A 20,782-nucleotide genomic window follows, 5' to 3' on the forward strand; every position below is an offset into this window, starting at 1 on the left:
GCTGCCGCCTTCTGCGCCTGCGCCTGCTTCTCCTGCTCGTTCAGCTCCTTGATCGCCTGTATCTCCTTCTTCAGCTTCATCCGCCGATTCTGGAACCAGATCTTGATCTGCCGTTCCGTCAGGCAGAGCGAGTGTGCCATCTCGATCCGCCTCCGCCTGGTGAGGTAGTGGTTCGTGTGGAATTCCTTCTCGAGCTCGAGCGTCTGGTAGCGCGTGTAGGTCTGTCGGCCGCGCCTGCGCATTCCGTTCGCTCCTGTAACCAAACAAAACCACCACGGAACGTTCAAAACGAAGCCCTTTTACTCTACACGCACACACGCTTAGAAGATCGCATGTTGTTATTTCGTGGACCGAGTTAAGCCGAATGAAATCGGCCAAATCGAATAATACCGTTTACGCACGCCATCAATGTTCCCGTATACCAACATACTCCTTTCTTTCTTTCTTTCTCTCGTATATAGGAACGTCGTTGAGTACGGTGTCTCCAAACAACGATGTCTTCGAAACGAACGTTTTCGACGGTACGATTTTTGTAGCGTTTCTCATAATGTATTTAATGGTATCTGAAACGGTCGGAAAAAAGTTAGTACTACCCTGTACATTTTGAGAGGGGGACAAAATCTGGCGTATCGTTGAACCTAATCTACTATCTGCGCCGAGTTTACCTAGCATTACAATCTCAAACGGACCACCGGATCTTTTAATCCCTCTTTCGCGTCTAGCTACAAATACCGGACGGCGTTTCTGTAAGACGTCCAACGATTTTCAAGCTCGAAAATCCCGGCAACGTTCTCGATAACGCCACGAGACTCGGATAAACTCCTAACTGGGAGTTTAAAGAGAAAAAAAAGGCGGCAGGGGAGAAAGGGAAGGGAGAAGAAGAAAAAAAGAGGAGGAGGAAAGGAAGAGGCGCGTAAACGGTTCCAGATAGAGCGTGGTAGTGGCTCGCAGCGAGCCACCGGGAGAAAGTAAGAGAGTGTACGACACCGGGATAGGTACTGTCGAACAGCCACTTGGGTACAGTACCGGAATAAACCCGTCTGTGGGGGCGCGAGCTCACCTTATCGGCCGTTACTGCCTCGTAAAAACCCTCCCGTTTCACCTCAGCCAGCCGAGCAACGAGAGAGCAACAGAAGCAACCCCCGTAAGCAGCAGCCGCTTGTGTGCCTTTTGCTCGCCGCTCTCTCGCATACGCTTTATATCCGAGTACATAAACGATCTTCCCCACCCTCTTCGTATAATACGATTTCCACCGGTCGACGACACCCCTTTCACCCTCTTTCCCCAAACCTTTTTACGAGTCGAGTCGACTCGTTCGGCCGGAACAATTAATTTTCGGTTAAACGGCCGGTTTCTCCCCGCGTATCGGCCCGGTTATTACGCGATAAACCGAGAAATTAATTTCACTCGAAGGGTTTAATTGTTATGAATAATTAATCCAAACGCACGCGTCCTACCCGTGCGATGTTGGTAGCAGCCCCCTGGAGAAGATAAGTGACGTGCCGATATCGAGTCCCGTGGTGAAATTAGTAACACCTCTCTCTAATTAGTCTCTCTGTTTGTTGCAAAACTGAAGAAATTTCTTCATTTTTCTCGTCGATCGAACAAGAGAAGAGAAGGTTACCGATAGGTTCGAGAGGAGGAAATTTTCGAAATCACACAACGATTGGAAAACTGTACGTCCTTCGATGGATATCAGCCGCCACCGGTGGTGTGGTGGCTGTACACTTTCGCGAGCAAACGGACGACCATTGGAAACAGGGCGAGCAATAAACGCGTCATATTTACAATCGTATCCGCGCCGATCTATTATCGACGAGAGTGTGTACACACACGTATGAGAGAGAGAGAGAGAGAGAAAGAGTAAAGTTACAAACTTGGGCGCCACGCGTGCCTGTACACTGGACCATTTCCAGTTGGCCATTATACAATATCGCGCGCAGACGAGCAACAACACGCCACGGCAGAGTTCATATCGGCATCGTGTATATTATCGCAACGTAATCAAGTGTCCACCACTACCAAACCACCCCCTGTCCTCTGTGTATTCTCTCCTCCCTCTGTACCTACGTTCGTACACAACGAACGCAACATCCCCATGATTTTCATTTCAGCTTGTCAAGCAGGGCTCGCGGGCCGCGAGTTATGGCGCACCGTTTATAAGGGTTATTTGTCACGCGTACCCCGCGTCTCGGCCTCGTGTCTCTCCTTTCCACCCCCGTGGAGAGAGCTGAGCATCCCCTCTTCTCTCTCGTCGAGAAGTTATATCGTCCCCTTGGCCGCGCTGTTTCTCGCCAGAACCTGGGGCGGAAGCCCGATAGACTCGAACTTATAAATAAAACCGGGGCTTCAGCCAATTAAGCCGACCCCGTACGTCTCCAGGAAAGTAGAAAATGTGACAAGTTCCGACGCCCCCTTCGTTATACCGTCGTCTTCCTTCCACCTCCTCCCTGTTTTGCCTTTACTTTGCCACACGGTTTCTTTAATCTTCTTATCCACCCTCTCTCTCTCTCTCTCTCTCTTCTGTACTCTCTATATCTATCACGTATCTACCGTTTCGCGATTCGATTCTATTTTCCACGGTGAAGAAGAACCGAAGAGAGAGGGGAATGAAATTTTCTTCCTTTACCGGGATACGTTTGTTTCGTGATTGGTTTAGCTGATGTTAAAGGTGAAAAGAAGGAAAGAGTTTCTGGGTTGATTCTCGATCTTCTCTCCCTTGGAACAGCACTCGGTCAGCCATCGTAGCTCTTCGCCCTAAGCTTACGCACGCCCCGTGGGAGATCGCGGGCGAAACGAAGTTAGGGGGAGAATACCGAGGCCGCCACGCTCCCGGAAAAGTAAGAAGAGGCGTGCGTGGCTGTTTAACCAAGGGGGTGGATGAATTTTATGCTGAGACCGTGAAACGTGTTTCATCCGGGGAGAAGGAAGATCTTGTTGGATGGCGGGGGACACGATGGAGGGGTGGAGGATACTGTACACGGAGAGTAGCACGCTTAGACCGAGCGAAAATATTTCCCTCGTAACTCAAGGCTTTCTTGAAAGAGAAAAAAAAAAAAAAAGGAAAGAAGAAACGTGCTACCCCGTATATCGTTAGATATTCCATCCCCCAGGCGGGAACCTACCTCCTTCGATGTTCGACCGAAATGGAAACTCGGAGCGTGGTTGTTTTAAACGATTGATTTCTTCGCTGACTATAAATGCGCCTAAGTTATTGGGTTTTTGTTTCAGCTCGAAAAAACGTATTAACGGCGACGCGAGCCTTGTGCTGCGCACAATTTCTAAAAATCTATGGCTGGCGGTGGAAATAGAAAGTGTCGCTTTACGCTTGTAGGTACTTTTTGCAAATGCAAAAATTGTGAAAATTACAAATTTACGAATGTGGTGGTGTTGAAATTGGAAAATATTTTTTAACGACTTTGAAAAATAATGCAATTCGTTTTTTAATTGTTCAGCTGACCAATTAAAGAGCAAGTAGTAACCAGTTGCCTCTTAAACCCAAATTCAGAAGGATATACGATATTAACAGCGTATCTCGATACCCCGATGAAGCTAACTAATGAATTTAATCCGGAAGCCTCGAATAATAACTGAAATACAATAATTTCACGTGAGATTAAACTTGAATAACAGCAAATGTAAGATAACGCAAAACTACGTCATCAGCAATCAACTACATATTTAAAAAAGACGTCGAAGAAATGATACATTCTCTGTTTACGTAATTCCCAATTAATCCCATAAATAAACCGAAGATTAGGTGAAAGAACAGGGTGGAAAATTTCTCGAAGCTTATCCCTCGCCGCCCACGAGAAATCGTCGAAGGGAATCCCTCTCGATTGGTAGAAAGTTTCGACGTGGCCAACCATAAACAGGGTGGCTAGAATAGAGGGATGGAGAGAGACTTCTACCGTTGCCAACTCTAATAAGAACAACCAATACGTTGATTGCCGCCGGGGAATCTAACTACAGGGCCGCGGTTCGCAAAACACAGAATGCCAAACCGTCTCTCCCTTCGTCTCCTCGATTTCTCTCCCTTCTCTCCCGTGGAAAATCGCGCACGCCAAAACCGGGATGATTCGCGGGAGCCAATCAAATCAAAGTAAGTGAATTGGTCGACAAGAACGTACGAGGGACTTTCGCGCAACTCCTCGTAGGCTGGCAAACAACCCCTGAAATCCACGTTTTCGAGGGTTTCAGCCTCTAGGTAAAAGGTTACTGATGGCCGCATCAATCGAAAACCCCGGAGCGGCGTTTCTTGTTACCGTTGATTCTCAAACCCGGGGTCAATTTAAACGCGGCCAATTTGCCCCGGCGCGATTCTTCGCTCGTAAATCACCCCTCGACGAACGGTGATGCAATACCAATTACGCTTGTCTCTTCGTTCTCAGTATATCGTCTACCGGCGTACAGACTTTTCACGTAAGTCAACGACGTTTGGTCTGGTTACTCTGTTCTACCGAACACGAGGACTTAGACTTGTGTAAATTGGAAACACACCAACCAACCGTATCTACTATCCACGAATTCTTGTCCCGAGGTAAATGAAGGGAGCAAGTTGAGAGTATAAATCGTCGAACGTAATTAGAAGACCTTTCGCTGTCCAGTCGGTGGAAACACGAGCCTTGGGAAGGTCAGTGAGGCCGGTTCGAGTAGAGAAAGAGAGAGAGAGAGAGAGAGGTTGCTACTGCCAGGCTAGCTAAGCTAGTGTCGTAAGTCGCGAAGCTTCCGGTGTGCGTTCGTCCCTACCCGAAACGCGAACGTTCACGGCCGCAACGGACTCTCTGTTTGCGAGGCACGGGAGTCCCGGAGACACTCGGTATGAGAAACGCGTAGCTACGCAGCAAGATCGTAGCTCAACGTGGGGTACACCCTCCTCCAGAGGCTTGCCAAGGTAGGTAATCCTCTCGGGGGCGTGAGTTACTGCCTGGTGTCCCTCGTGCTCTACTCTGTCCCACCTTCTTCTTCTTCTTCCTCCTCCTCGCTCCATCGAGCCTCTCTTTTCCTCCCTTCCCGTCACCCCGACCTTTTTCATATTCTTTCTCCCTTCGAAGGAGAACGGTGGCTGCGTACCGTATTCTTGCCGGTTCTCTTTTCCACGCGAGGCGGCTCTAAGGGCTGCGTGGAGAGAAAGTTGGAGGACGGCTGGTTGCGGTGGGTAGGTTCGGAGAAGGAGGGAAAGCAGTACGGTGGAAAAGGAGCCTTGTGCCACAGCTGGAGAGCATTAGTCAACCGTAATTAATAAGTTATGTAGAACGCGAGCTAACGAACAGCGCCGCGACGCGGAGGCGGCGTTATCTCTCGGTTCGGCCTGGGGAGAAAGAGCACGGGAGAGATCGCTTTTCACGCGCCGCGACGACGGAAGCCTCCGCGGTCGTAAATACCGCGCGCGGTAAACCCCTTGTAACGTGAATAAACCCCGTGGTGCTCGGCTCGGAAATAAGCGACACTCGGAACGTGTACGACTCTCTACCCCGCTGTATAAGTTGCTGCCTCTACCTCTATCACCATCATCGACGTACTTTTAAGAGAATTTGTAGCGCGTTTATGGCCTCTTACGCGGATTTAGAATTTCCTTTCCTGGGAATAACGCTGTTTCGCCGCGCGATCAAGATTGAGAGGGGTAGTTCGTCGCGGAATCGTGAAGAGTAAAACAGGGGGTGTTAGACGGCGTTGGAAGATTCTCCGGGTCTATATAGATCGACGAATGCAGGTGTAATGAATGGGAATTAAAAGGGTAGTTTATCATCGTGAAATTCTAAAGATCAAAAGAGGCGAGGAACAATTAGACTGCAGTTAAACGATACTAGGAGATCTTCCAGATCTATCCAGAGCGATGTATGCCCACAGCAACGTGAAATTAAAGGGTAGTTTTTCATCGTTAAGTCCCAAACACCAAAAAAGACAAGAAACATACTAAACAACTATTGGAAACCACTGTAAAATCTTCTGGATCTATCTAGAGCGGTGAATGCAAATGAAACGAATAAGAATTCATCATCGTCAAATCTCAAAGACCAAACAGGACGAGGAAAGATTAGTCCGCCATTGGAAAACACTAAAAGATCCCCCGAATCTGTCTAGATTGATGAATGCAGGCGACAAGAATAGGAACTAAAGAGTCCCGAAGATCGAGAACGACCAGAAACCTCGCTGTTAAAAGACACTTGGAAGATCCTCCGGATCTATCGAGAGCGGTGCACGCACGCAGCCAAGTCCGTCCCGCGAGAGTCTCCCACGGCTTAGAAGGGGGATCGTTATTCCGCGCGGTTCCCGGCGTACGTTCTAGCCTATCGAGGTAAACTCGTCGTTACCGCGCGGCGCAATCGCGATCGGGCGAAACGGTGCAGCAGGATACGGAAAAGGGGGACGGCGGGGAGAGAGAGAAGTTACGCGACGCGGACAAGAATGTCGCCGGCAGCCAGCAGGATATACCATAAGAAGAACGAATGGAGCATTCGAGAATAAGATATCGGCTTTACGTGCAGCCACTTTTGAATAAGCGTGCTGCCACGCCGCGGGCAAGGTGGCGACTTTGCTCCCACGCGCGAAACACCGCCATCCAACCGCTCTGAACCAGGATAAAGGAGTTCGTCCTTTCCATCAGACCTCTCTCTCTCTCCCTTCTCCGTCCTTTTTCTCCCTGTTTAGTCCTCAACGCCAAACTGTATCGCTCTCTTGTCCCTGTGATTATCGGTACTGGGCTCGTTTTCTCGTCTTCGTGTAACTCGGTACCCGTATCTGAACAGGCATCGGCGTAATAACTCGCTCAAAACGATGGGCGTGAACGCGTGCATCGCGTCTCGAGATCGTTGGCGGAGAAACGAGAGCGGTGGTGGTTTCACGTGAACCATTCGCTCTGTTGCCTGGTAGCTGGAAATTACGTTCGGGGTAATTGTCGCAGAGTTTGTAATTTTCAGCGATATACTTTGTTGCTGAAATCGTTTCTCGACGATGCGTCGTTAGGTGTTTTCTTTTTCTTTTCGGATCGTTACAGAGGAGGTAGGCGATACGGTGTATTGCAAAAACGATTAGCCAGGGGGGGCCCGAGAATTAGTAGTCCGGTTGAATACGCCGTTGGAGAACGGTTGACGAAATCGCGCCAAACAGGCGATATTGCAAAAACGATTAGCCAGGGGGGCCCGAGAATTAGTAGTCCGGTTGAATACGCCGTTGGAGAACGGTTGACGAAATCGCGCGAAGGTCGTGCATAAGTCACGTCCTCGTTCATCAATCACCGGTCAACTATTCCGTGCTACTCTGTGTGTCCTGGTGAGTGGAGAGGAGGGCCGCCTCATTCAAATGTACAGCATTATTTGCTGTGGCCGCGTAGAGGTCGAGACACGCAACGAGGAAACGACCGAGCTTCAGAACTTCGGACAGTGAGAATACCTTTGGAAATCTAACAGAGAGAGAGAGAGGCGAACATTTGGGTAGCGAAAGAGAAGGAAGATAGGCTGGACGTGGATCGTCGATCGCGTGGTACGTCCAAGTGAAATTTAATTAACGCGCAGAAACGCGAGGAGCGAAAGAGAGGGGAACGAATGTGGGCCTGTTGTTCGCGAGACGGTCTGTTTCGCGCGCTCGAGACGGGACGACAACATCTACCGGGTAGCCAGAGACAAGGTGGCTCTCTCTTCTCTACAACGAGCCAGCTGCTACTCGCGGTAACTGTAATAATTATGCAAAGACCGAACGCAACGGTGCATCGCGAGCAGGCGAACGAGCGAGCAGAGGCGAGGCAGAGCGCGAGCGAACCAGCCAAAGGGAAGAAGAAGGAGGACGTTCCAAGGAACGGAGCGCAAAAGGAGCAACGCGAGGCAAGATGGTGGAGGAGATGGCATGCAAAAGAGGCTTCGTAGGTAAGCGAACCGAGCCGGTTGTAAGGCGACACCTCGCGGCTCCATATATCTTTCTCTTTCTTTCTCTCCCCTGATCTCTCTTCCCTTCGAGCAGTCCACGCCACCACGGTCAGTCCTTCTTCCTTCTTCTTGTTGCTCTCTTCCGTTCAACCTTTCCACTCTTTCTCGCTCACTTTCTCGGTCCTTGTCTCGTTGGAACATTCAGAAAATTGCTCCGACTATTTTCCACTTCGACTAGACCATTTGGTTCGATTTTACAGGGAAGAAACTGGGGTTTTCGGAGGCTTCTCAGGTGGTCCTTCGAACAGGCTTGCGGAACATCGCGGAAACTGCGTTTAATCGATTCAACGAGGAACGACGCGAGTACGAACTCGGAATTTTAAGATACCTGTGGCACTATGGAGCCGTTCGAAACAGTATCTCCTTAAATTCCCCGATATCCCAGCGAAAAAATACCCACGTCAAATCTGCTGTACGAAAAATACAACTTGAAAAGTTCTACATCCTTTCACAGGGGTAGTTTCTCAGTTCCACGCGAAATCGAACGATTTTCCCCCGATTCTCTCGGTCGCTAAAACATCCTGTACATCATCTAAACCCTGTAGCTGGTAGAGTGGATGCAAATGGGGTCCGTGGTATAAATGGCCGGTCGAAAAACAAGAAAGAAGCTCGGCGGAGACGAGCGGAAAGACGAAAAGGGGACGGGGTCTGGCGGACGGGGTCGGAGAAGAGGAGGAAGGTGGCGGAGTTTGATACAGGTGGGTAACCCCGCGACACCCTCTAACGAAACGGATCGTCTGTCTTACTTACATCGGCTCGCATCTATAAACTCACGCGGTTGGTACACGCATACGAAGGCCAGCACGCGTGTATATCCCCCATTGGACGTGCAAGGGGGAGAGACGCGGTTACCAGCGGGCAACCGACCCACCAACCACCCATATATCTGCGTCCTAAAAGGAATTCCAGAATATATTTTACATATGCTTTATTGCCGCCTTATTTCCAACTCTATGGGCACAGACCTCGAGCAGAGACCACGGACGGACGAAGAGAGAGAAAGAGAGAGAGAGAGCAGGAGGAAGGAAGAGAGAGAGCAGTTGCACGCGCGCACTTTCTGCTTCACAAAGGACGACTCTCGGCTCGCCAACACCGCGACCGTTTTTCTCCGCGTTTTCGTGCATCCTCGGAATCGTTAGCCGCTTCCTCTGAACGGGGACCAGAAGAAAATCTCGCGTGAGTTTTTTCCAACGGGACGAAAGATCGTCGAGGCTGTCGGTGGAATTGAGATGGCGGCTGGATGGGTTGCGATTTCGTTCCACGACAAGTAGATTTCTAACTACTTTTCTCAAGACTTTATCGCTTTAATCTCTGACTTGTTTATGCCGTTCGATGATTAGACCGTGCAACAACGTTCGAGCAAAGTTCAGAGGCAAATTGAACGACGACGAACGTCCAGTCCCCTTGCTACCAGGACGATAATTTTCGAGAGGGTAGCAACCGTATCGATGGATCATCGCGAGAGGGTACCGAGCCAGAGTTCCACGGTAGCGCGTCGTAGACTTATAACACGGCAGCATAAATGTATAATGCATGCCCCTGCACGACTGCATTCCGCAGTAATGACTTAACTTGTACCAGTTAACAAGTACCTGGGCTAGATGATTCGATAATTTGCAAGCCTCGGATCGCTGTGGTCCTGTGTTTCGTTCTCCGGGGGCCCCTTGGTGCCTCGCAACGTTGAGTCTTCCAGTATGAATCGCCTATTTCTCCGCTCATCGATTACATTGTTGCACGACACGCCTCTCGGCCATCTTTTTTTTCTTCTTCTCATCGTGCTTCGCGTCCACCAAGGAGAGAGAGAGGTCGGTTAACCGTCGGAGAAGAGAACCTCGCCGAACCCCCGAAGCATGTCATCAAACTTGAACGAAGCTGGCCGCCATCCAGACCGCGGACGCGAACGTCGCATTATTTATAAGATTCGGTGAACCGCTTACGGTCGATTCCGTGCTAATAATAATAGGGACAGAGTAAGGATGGAGATGAGGGTAACCGATTGCCAGCCTACGTTCCCTGGATAATGACTTAACTTCCTAAGAGAATCCCTCTCTCTCTCTCTTTCTTTCTCTCGTTAAAAGAATATATAGAAGAAGAAACGACGGTAGGTACGGAGAATCGAAAGCTATTCGATAATTTGCAATGGAATACGGGGATTACGAAACCCCGACTCTACGTACCCGGAATGAAGAACGCAAAAGGGTTAGGGAGACAGAGAGAGCGAGACAGAGCCTGAGCAAGGGTGAAGTGGAGAGGGAGCAACGGGGACCGCTGCTTCTTCTTGGGCTACTCCAAGTTCGACGGGCCCCAACGGGGGGCCTCCCACCAGCACAACGCGCACTGTAGAGTGGGGAGAGCCGGTTTCAACGACCAAGACGCCATCACGCTTAACGGCAAGAAACTATGATTACCGAGCCCTCGAAAGCCCGGTGCGCAGCTCGTCTCGACGATGAGGTGCACGCTATGCGGTGTCTCTCCCTCTGTCTCCCCGAAAAATCGCCCCTCATTTGCAACAATGCTCGGAGATGTTCAATTATCGTACACCCTGCTAACTGGCCACGGTTTGAGAAATTTTTCAAGGGGCCATTCCGCGATTTTCTGCATTCTGGGTAATAGTGGGAATAAGGGGTGGAGCGAAATGATGGCGCGGCGGCCCGTGGGCCCTTTTCGTTCGAGAAGCAACTATGTGGCACACACGGTGTGCATAAAAAATGCAGCCGAAAGCTGCGGGCCGTTTGAATAAATTAGGCAGGCAACTTGGATCCGTTTGACTCGGGAACGACTTGGAAATTGTCGGTTGCGAAATAACACGCAACTATGTGATACCGACGATCGTTCGAGATTAGCTTTGCGCCCGAAAAACGTCGATCGATTTCGGATTGTACGTATTATCGCGGAGGAACTTCTCTTTCCGCGAGCTTCTTACATCCACGATCGCTGTGTAACTTCCGCTAATAATCGGTAAAGAAAACGAGGTGCGAGCAAGCGCGGGAGAAGGGAAAAAAAAGGGTGAATCCATAATTCACGCGACGCGCTAATCGGTCGACGGTAGGTAGTTCCCCGATTCTCGCGAGCACTAGTAGCCTAGACGAGAGTAAGGGGCGTGATCATTCGGTCGTGCGAAAATAATAATGAACTCGCATAAATCAGGGAAAGTTCGAGGGGAAACTGGTTCTATCTTTCTCTCTTTCTAGTTTCTCCGTGGCCGTATACTTTTGTTCAGCGTGGCACCGCGATATGCGAGCCGGCTGCCAAAAATTCTTCCACGACCGGCAACTTTTCTGGCGCGCTCGAAAATCCGGGGGTGAATCCGGTCTACGCCACGACCGATTAGTCTTCGGTTCGTCGGGTGCCGCCGCCGCGCACTTCCCTCCCACCCACTAGCCTCGTTTTTCCCGATTTTCACGAGCGCCAACTGATCCAGAACACAGTCGAAAGAGAGAGAAAGAGAGAGAGAGAGAGAGAGAGAGAGAGAGGGAGAAAACGGTGGACATTGGAGAGCCAGGTTGGCGATTCGGATTGCTCTTTTTCGGCAGATAGAACACGCTCACGGTCGAGGCTTTTCGGGGATCTGGACGGGCGTCCCCGGACGGGTTCAGGCGAACGTAGAATGGAAGTAGGTAACCTTTGGGATTTCGACGTGATATATTGCGGCAAGGCGATCTACAATCTACCGGCCATGCGATATAGACGCTGGCTGGCGCGGAATGTTCTATGCAAATCGGGAATCAGGAAGCAAAAGAAAGCCTTATATGAAAATGGAAGTTTTTAGCCTGGCCAGGTGCAGCCTCTGCAAATAGCCGAAATACCACGGTTGCACGCCGCTATTCGACCCTATCTAACTCAGATTTCAACGTCCTGTTGCATAGTTTGCGCGATTACTCGCGAGACAATAAATCCGTCTACCCTGTCCACCAGAGTTAGGATAAAGTTTGGAAGAAAACGGCGGTGAAAAAAGTGGTTCGCGGATTTCTCGAAAGCGGAGAAAGACGCGGAAAGAGGGATCGCCGGTTCGGATGGTTACGTAGTTACAGGTTGGCCAGACTCGCGGTTAAGATGGACGAGGCGGCGCGCTACGAGATCTTATCCGAGCGCAGCAGCGGCCACTGAATCATCCGCTTTGAATAGGGCTTCGCTTCACTCCCTATATTATACCTATAGGTACTAACCTTCTACCTATGGCCGTGCTCGCGCGCGAGTCCACGATATAGCGTCTCCTGAAGCGAGCGAAACTCGAGTGCGAGAGAGAGAGAGGGAGGGAGGGACGTAGAAGGGGGCGAGACAGAGATCGAGCTATAGCCTGTATAAATGCGTTATACAGGAGAAACCTTGGTGCGCACTAAATTACCGCGCACGACACTGTCACACCGTTACCGCGGCTCGTAGAACCCAGCCACCTTGCAACTCACAAGTCGCCCTCTACCTGCCCATGACTTACAAGTCGGCGATAGCGGCCGCTACCACAGTCTTAATCAGCATAAATCATACCCGACAATGCGCCACTGACCGCCTTTGAATCTGCCACCATCCCTGCGAAAATGCCAGCCCCCCAGTACACCCTCCTTCCTCCATCATCTATCGGCTGTAGTTCACCGTAGATCTCTTCGAATTTCGCGACACCGGAATATAATAGAGGCGATAGATGTTTTAACGAGTCTCTCTACCTATAATCGATCTCGAAAATTGCGGTGATTCACGATGGGAAGATCGGTTGTAGGAAATGTAATTTACGCGTTTTGTTCTATCAACCGTTGATTTACGATCGGTCGAATTAACGTTCAAAGTCAGACGGCGAACTTTTCACATTTGTAACCGAAACAGTGTTGCAGGAACATTCGTTTTCTCGGCCTACCGTGGATATCAACGTGGAGACGTCGTAAATCAGCCGGTGTTACACGGAACACCGGGGACGCTTAACTTTGTAAGATCTCGTGGAGCAACAGGGCGGCCGCGTTGCAACGATTCAGAGTACGACGGTGCTCACAGAAATAAATTCGAAATCAGTAGGCGTCCTTTGCGTAAAATACGTAGGCAACCGGGTGTATTCCGCGGCGTGTGATCCAAACTGTCATATAACGTTAAAACGGCTGCTCGTCGCTCGTGCTCGAGAGAAATGCGACAGGATTAGCAGCCGTGAGAGAGCGCGCACGCCTGTCAGACTTATGGTCGCGTCGTACATCTGAAGCGGTGAGATTGCAGCCAGCCATTTTCCACCGAACTGAAATCTCGCCGCCTCTTGCGAAGCCTCCGGGGCCTCGAAACATCTACCTATAGCAACCGTAGTCATTACGCGTGAAATCCGAACGCTGCAAAATAGCCCTGCCCCCCATCTTCCCATCGCTCGCTCGATTCACCCACCTCCCCATCGTCGTCGCCAACGTGGAATCTTCTTTTCTGGTCGAATCCAAAATTGCAGCCTTTCGTCGACCACCGTTCTTCCGCCTTCTCGTCTCCAGGCTTCCATGTGCGTGACTTACGACCAATAAAATCTTCAAAGAACGGCCGTTTACTTCACGGACGAACCAACCATCGAAGTACAGAACCCATCGAGCGATGTAATTTTCCTCGACGAGGAGAGAGGGGTAAAGAGAGAAGCATGAAACTTTACAGAAGGATGTAAGACGAGAGGGTAAAGAAACGCGAAAGAGAGAAAAATGGCTTCGATAATATTAAAATCTCGAGTTAGAACGGACCAGAGAATTTAAGCCGATAAACGTGTAATATGGCGCAACAAATGGCGCGCGCGTTTCGCGAATTACAGGATACGCGCGTATCGTTAATGCCGCGCCATTACTCATAACAACGTCTCGCGCCGCAGATTACATCAAAAACCGCCTCGCGAACCTACACAACCACCGCGCCGCCACCATCATCATCGCGAACTCGGCGCACCAAAGGCAAGCGTCTAGAAAATCATTAATATTGATCAGGCAGATGATTGATAACTTCATTAACACGTTACACGCGCCGATTCAATTAACTCCTCGTAACCATTCTCTCGACGCGAGCGTACGCGGCGCGAAATAATTTACGATTCAAGAGAGCTCCTCGCGTTTTTTTTCACGCTCCAGTCAATTAGCGATAACCTTTCCCGTGGACGCGGCCGATTTCTAACCGCTGAACCTCTCTCTTCATACCCGTCAACCGTCTACGAGGCGGTAATTAATCGCGCGAGCATTCCCACCGAATGCGAATTATCATTTTTCCGTGTGGACGTTCACGGGACCGCGCTCGAAACGTCCGCGGTCGGCGGGGGGGTAGGGAGGATCGTTTGCATTTTTACCAGGAAACATCGTAAATCCGATGCCTCGACTTAACGACGTCGGCTCTCGGCGTTCCGACTACACTATCGCGGAATATTTTTCTTCTGCTTCTTTTCCTCTCTTCCCCCGTTAGTAGCGCTATCATACTCTCTCTTTCTCTCTCGCTCTCGTCACGAAAAAATTCTAGCATCTATTCTCCGCTCACGTAGAACGTGACGAGAGGAGAGAGGTTCTCAGTGCAGCCGAAGGCCTGCACCGCCGCCGCCGCCGTTCTCCAGGCTGTTCGGGCCTGGGACAAGAACAGAGATCCGTACCGTAATTGTAAACATTGTATTAATGCAAATGCGCGCTTAAAAGCTTAATTGCTTTGATAAAGTATGGCGGTGCATTAAATTCAAATGCATGTAAATTAATTCAAATTTATGAGAAATAGGTGGACGCGGAGCACTTACAGGAAAAGAGGGAAAATAAAAATTAGTCCCCGCGGGGCCGGCCCCCGCGACGAGACTCTTTTTTCATTCTATCCCTCACCTCTTCTACCCTCCCTCCCCCAACCACCTCCTCCTCCACCTCGTCGCTCCCTCCATCCCTCACGCTCTCCCGCCCTGCTCGCTCCTTCCTCTCTCTCTCTTACCCTTCGACCGTTGTCCTCCTCCTCCTCCTCCTCCGCCTCCCGCCCCGCCGCCGTTCCCTCTTTTTCACGAACGCGCCATGTTGCCAGCCAGATTGGCCACTATGCAGGTTTCGCCAATAAATTCCGCCTTCGGTTCTCGTCCGAATACACGTCGAATTTTAACGCACCGGATCGTTGCCACGCTGATTAACGATGTCAAAATCAACCGCGTGGCTCCGATCTCTGTGTGTCGGGAAACGCGCGGCCTTTCGACGGCCGCGTAAGCCTCGCGGTCGTTAACGACTGCACACACGCCGATCGGGGAGGGGAAAAAAAAGGGACAGAGGAGAGGAAGAAGAAGAAAAAAGAAAGAAAGAATAAGAGATCGTTCCCCCCTTTTCCGAGAGGCAAGTGAGAGGCAACGACCGGTTCGCGCCTGAAGTCGAATTATGCGAACTGTGCGAGAGTGTGGTGCGCTCTCGACACCTCGAGGAACATTTCGAATTTCGCTGCTCCCCACAGATTAATACCGATTTATCAATGTCGAATCCCCTCCTTCGGTGAATTTAAATTGGACACGTCAACCTGTTGGTTTTATTTCGACCAATAGTCGGTTTCACCCTGTGTCACTTCCGGTTCGCACGTCCCTTTGCCTCGCTTCAAAGTGAACCGAGCGAATCCCCAGCGAAGAGAAACGTGCACGCGTATCCGTGTCCCGAGAACTCGTAAACGAGGATCGTTTAGGTCTCTAAGCCTCCTCTTTAAACTCGTAGACTACGGTGGAAGAGAGCGCCACCGCTGTCCTTTTGTACGCGACTCGAAACCGGCCGTATTTCAAACGCGTAAACACGCGGTCAGCGTTCCTAAACAATCTGCTGCTTACTGCAACGATCTAGGGTTAGAACACGTACAGGCACTCGCGCACGCACACAGGGTACGCGTTAAACGTCCTCGAAAAAGCGACCATAGCGTCTGTTACGTGCTCGACAAAACGTGTGTTCGACGAGGGGGAAAAAAAAAAAACACGGGAAAAAAAGGGAAACCAAAAACAGGAAGTGTATTTTAACGCGATCAAACTTATCGACCAAACTGGTACAGGCAACACACGCCAGTACGGAAAGGGAGCAAAGGGGGGGAATGGAATATCGAAGAGAAAGCCCCGGAAAAGCCAGTGACAATAGGAAAATCTTTGGCGCTGCGCGCCACTTCAGCCCGCTGATAGATGCTCGCGTTCCATAACGGCGATAATGGTTGCTGGCCCATCAATTCCAGCCCGGGCTTGATTAGATAGGCGCGTTTTATTGCGGCAAAAACTCAACTCTCGCCCCGTCGAAAACCGTGCACGCCGCGCCGCGACGCCCTCTCCTGCCACGCCACCCTCGTGGCCCACACACGCCACCATCCTCCAACCCTTCACTCTCTCTCTCTCTCCCTCGTCCCCATCGGGCAGCAAACGGTGACGCCGCAGCAGCGACTTTATCGTAAATAAAATGGAATCGCGAAATACGAGAGCGAGGTGATATTTGCCGAGCGGCGAATAGGTATACTCTCTTTCTCTCTCCGCGGGGAGGTCGTATAAAGCAAGCCGGAAGTATTGTTCTGTCCCGTGAGGTAGCCCGATTGACGGTCAAGCGGTCGAGTGCACAGGGTTGAAAATTCGCTACGGGGGATATTGTTTCGAGGCAGGCAACGAAAAAAGGTGTAGATGAAACGAAAGAAAGAATTTCCGTCCCTCGATACAGGAGGGCATAAACAGATATAAACGGAGGGATATCGAAAGGGTGTAAAAGGGTGCAGGTCGAATGAAAATCTATATTTTTCGGGGAAGCCGCGCGCGCGTCGCTTGACAACTATCCCTGGGAAATATAATACGCGATAAATAAATTGAAACGCGTCGTCGAACGCGGTGGAAATGGAACGGCGGATGAAATGTACGGTTGACATGATCGGGGAAACGGCATTTGCATTTTTCGTCGTACGAGCTGAGGTCGCGATTGACGAAACCGTCGTTACACGGGCGACTACGTGTCCGTTTCCTCCTGTGCAGATACGTTACACTTGCCTTCATAAATCGACCGTTTCTTTCTTTCTTTTATTTTTTTACTTTTCCTTTGGTTCGCGGAAAAATCTGCATATACATTATTCATAGATACATATATATATCTAATTGTTGTTGTGGATGTATTACAGCTAGTAAAATAAAACGGTAACAAAGCAAGAAAGATTACGATAACCATTAGCGAGACATTTATGAGCGGAATTTTCGTTCCCCTCTTGCAAAAGTTTCTTCATCGTGTCTCATTAATTCCGGTATATAATAAATATATTTACATACGTTTAACCGCAACAACAAAAAACGGCAAAAATTGCAGCCTTAGCACGGTTAAAAAACGACATTACGAGCGCAGGAGAAGCTTCGGGCGTAAAGGGGCGCGTTTAACACTTTATCGGTGCATCGAAAGCCAGTCGAAGTTTCGTCCACCGGGCGTCGATTATACGCGCGCACGCGGCTAATAACCGCGTTCGATTTTATTAACGCACTACTAAGATCGACTTAATTCGCGGTGCCGCGTAAGCGTCAATAAAACCGCCCGGTATCTTAATGCATTAAGATTACGCGTGAAAGGCGGTGCTCGCGCCGCGGCGTCTTGGATAAGACGCGACGTGAAGCGGCGCGGGGAGATGCGCGTGCCGTTCGCCATCGCGCTCGTGCGCAATTTGTGAAACCGAGTAATCTGCCGCGAAGACAGGCTCTTATCTGTGTCTGAAAGACGAATCGATTCGGGATATCAACGAACGAATAACCGCAACAATTTCCTCTCCCTGAAAATCGGTACTCCACTTCGGATGTTCGAAATGAAACGAATGAAAAACAAACGGAGAAATTCTACCACACTTCTTCTTGCACCGCAGAAAGATTTAGCGATTCGAATAAATAATCTTCGCAATGATAATAATTCATGAACCGTTTCATATGCAAGAAACTTCCACGAAGTTCGCCTTCGTTTAAGTTCGCCATTGCTGAAGTTTGCCCGCGGCGAACGCGAAGCAAGAAAAATGTCGGGAGGGGTAAAAAGGAGGAATAAAAGGAGACTGTGTAGGTATCTCCATGAGCGACCGATCGAAAAAGTTATTACGCGCATCGCGCGTTTACGGCTTATCTACAATTTTCTTTCGCACAGCGAACAGGATCGGAAGGAGGAGAAGGGGGAGGAGACATAGTAGGATCCCCCAAGGACGATCGGTGCATTTATAGATTGATAATAGTAACATGCACGTGCTACTAGCGCATAAAGGTCGACGCGCAGGTAGTCATTAGGCCGCCCCACGCCCAATACATTAAGTCGTTATGAAGATATCTTTAGCCTTTTCTCACCGACAGTAGGGTCTCTAAACACGTTCAGGCTCGGAGGAATAATAGCCGGTATAGCTACGTTATCTTCGGAGCAAACAAGGTGTTCTTTGCTTTCTTCCTTTTTACTCCCTGGTTCCCTATCTCGCTCGCTCCCTTGCTCCCTCCTCTTTTCACCCTTTCCTCCGTCCTTCTTTTTCTCTTCGTTCCCTTTACAGAGATCGATCGATGTGCCAGGTTCTCGTCGCCATCCTGATCGTTATTATCGTTTTAAACGAACTTCATTACTCTTGATTCCATACGGGAGAAACCAGAAGGGAGGGTATATCACTTTCGCGATGCTGCTGTAAAGTATACATCGCCGGGACTAGAAACGGAGAAAAAATCAGCACGGAAGAGGGCCGGACTCCCCTGAGGATCCAACTCGCGTGTTCCATTCATAGAACATCCCACCTTTTTGCTCGCGTTTTCTACGTGTACGTATGGGGATATCTATACATATATCTGCAGGTTCCGATCGTGTACGCAACATCGGCGGCGAGCATGATATCCTGGACGACCGGTGTTTTTCAAAAAATCCCGGTAAACAAGATAATAATTTCGCGCACACGAACGCGAACCGGCAACCGGAGGGAGAAAGAGAGAGAGAGAGGGAAGCTAATAAAGAAAAAGTTGTTTAACGCTGATTCTGGGCATTACTCTCCATTTTCCGATGCTAGGTCCACTCCTCCTTCTGCTTCTACACCGCCCCGCGGTTCCCCAATGGCGCCCGAAGCGACCAGTTTTATATCAGCAACATTGTCGCAAAATCCCGGTAAGACGTGAGCGAACAGCCCCTTCTCATAAGCAATTACTCCCATCCCATCGAGCCCGAGTCCGTACCACACACCATTCCGCCACTCTTCACCACCACGTCTTCTTCTCCTTCTTCCTCACCCTTTTACTTCACCTTACTTCCCGCCCCTACTTCTCTCTCCACCCCTTTCTGCGCACCGGCTCTCCTCGAGTACGCGTACTGCCTAACTAAAAGTCCTTCTCGCAAATTGCCAGTTATTACCGGCGTTACGTTTATCGATGCAGCGGTTGCGTTTACGTCGGACCAGCCATTTCGCCCCTCCTTCGCCACGTCCCTCTTTCCATCCGAGACCTGCTCTCTCGCCCGTCCCTCGCAGATTACCCCCGGCGTACCCCCTTCTCCTCCTCCTCATTCTCTCTACCTTTAAGCTTTCGACATACCTTTCGGCCTCTTTTTACCAGAACCAGAACCCCTCTTTCCTCCTTCGTCCCTCCCTCCCCCTTCAATCTTGCTCTCTACCCTCTGTTCGAGTCGCCAAGCACGAGTCCCTTGGCCCGGCGCTCGCGAATCCATCAACGAACACGGGTAGCTATTAATCCCGCTGGATTCGCAATCGAGGCTCGTTTCGATCGAATTACGAGGCCGCCACCTTCCTACGGGGTTGCGAGCGAGGAGCGAGAACGTTTAGCGAAGATCGCCGAGGGATTGGCGAGTCTTTTGCGGAGAGTTGAGGGACCCCGTTGAGGTGCAATTATGGATTCCGTGTAATTTTGCATGGGGACGGGTTGATTGCAGCGGCCGGGGAAGATTAGGCGTGGGTGTTCTTCTAATTTAAGTGAATATTAATCTGATGTACTCCGATGAGAGTAGATTAGCGCGATTTTTCTTATCCTCGAGTATTTTTTGCACAAGCTTGGATCTTTGGAAGAATTAGATTCTTGAGAATTAAGTGGTATTGACCATTCACAAGGCGAACATGCTTACACACTACGTAGGTCTAATCTGTTTACTCTGCGAGGCTTTCGGGAAATCCGAAAAAATTGTCAAAATTGTTAATCGATAAAGGTAGAAATTCGTTTCGAAGGAATGTAAGAGGAATGTAAAGGATATAAAGAGTCTCTATTCGATTTTCCTCCCCGACTACCACCCACGGAACTCTGTACATCGAAGGAACAACGATGCTCCAGCTGCATGCAAGTATCGCGGAAATGTTCCGGTGAAATTCAGAACGAGGCACGTTGGAGGAACGATCGCGCACCACGGTTCACTTGAAAGAGTACCCTCTTGGTATGTGTGTGTCGCGCGGAGGAACGAAAGACTTGGCGTTCGCCGGTGTCTTATTTTCTCTTCCTTCACCGATGCAAAAAATATGATCGGAGTCCGTCGATGCTCCCATGGGTATGTCTCGGCTATGCCGGCAAAGAGACGCGATCAGAAGAATAGACATTTAGCTGGCGCGCAGCGAACACGGCGAAAGCGGACTCCAGAGAGAGAAAGAGAGAAAGACAGGAACGCGAAGAAGAGGGCGAACGAACGAACGAACGAACTGGCAAGGTAGATAAAGAGGGATTGGTGAGCAGCCACGGGCAAGATGAGAACGCGAACGTGAACGAGGGAGAAAGATAGAGGGATGGAACGATCTGACGGAAAGAGAGGGAAGATGGTAAGATTCTAACATACAGAGGAGAGAAAGAAGGAAGCAGAGAGAGAGAGACATAGGTGGCCAGAGGGAAGATGAAGGAGGGGAGTGAAGCGTGTACGAAGAAGAAATGGGTGGATGGAGGAGCGAGGGGAAGAAGAGGGGGGTGGGGATATCAAGAGCGGACCTCCCAAGTTGCG

The 20,782-nt window shown here is 50.1% G+C and overlaps 1 protein-coding gene across 1 annotated transcript in view; it reads right to left on the bottom strand.

Moving 5' to 3' along the window:
* LOC108574679 (homeotic protein ultrabithorax-like) overlaps positions 1-20,782 on the bottom strand; it is a 105,631-nt gene that overhangs the window by 190 nt on the left and 84,659 nt on the right. Inside the window, exon 3 of the mRNA XM_017937304.1 lies at positions 7-253. Coding sequence (XP_017792793.1) covers positions 7-253 — 247 coding nt within the window. The remainder of the gene's footprint in view (positions 1-6; positions 254-20,782) is intronic.

The sequence above is a fragment of the Habropoda laboriosa genome, unplaced genomic scaffold (assembly GCF_001263275.1).
Source record: "Habropoda laboriosa isolate 0110345459 unplaced genomic scaffold, ASM126327v1 scaffold203, whole genome shotgun sequence".
Classification (NCBI taxonomy): domain Eukaryota; kingdom Metazoa; phylum Arthropoda; class Insecta; order Hymenoptera; family Apidae; genus Habropoda; species Habropoda laboriosa.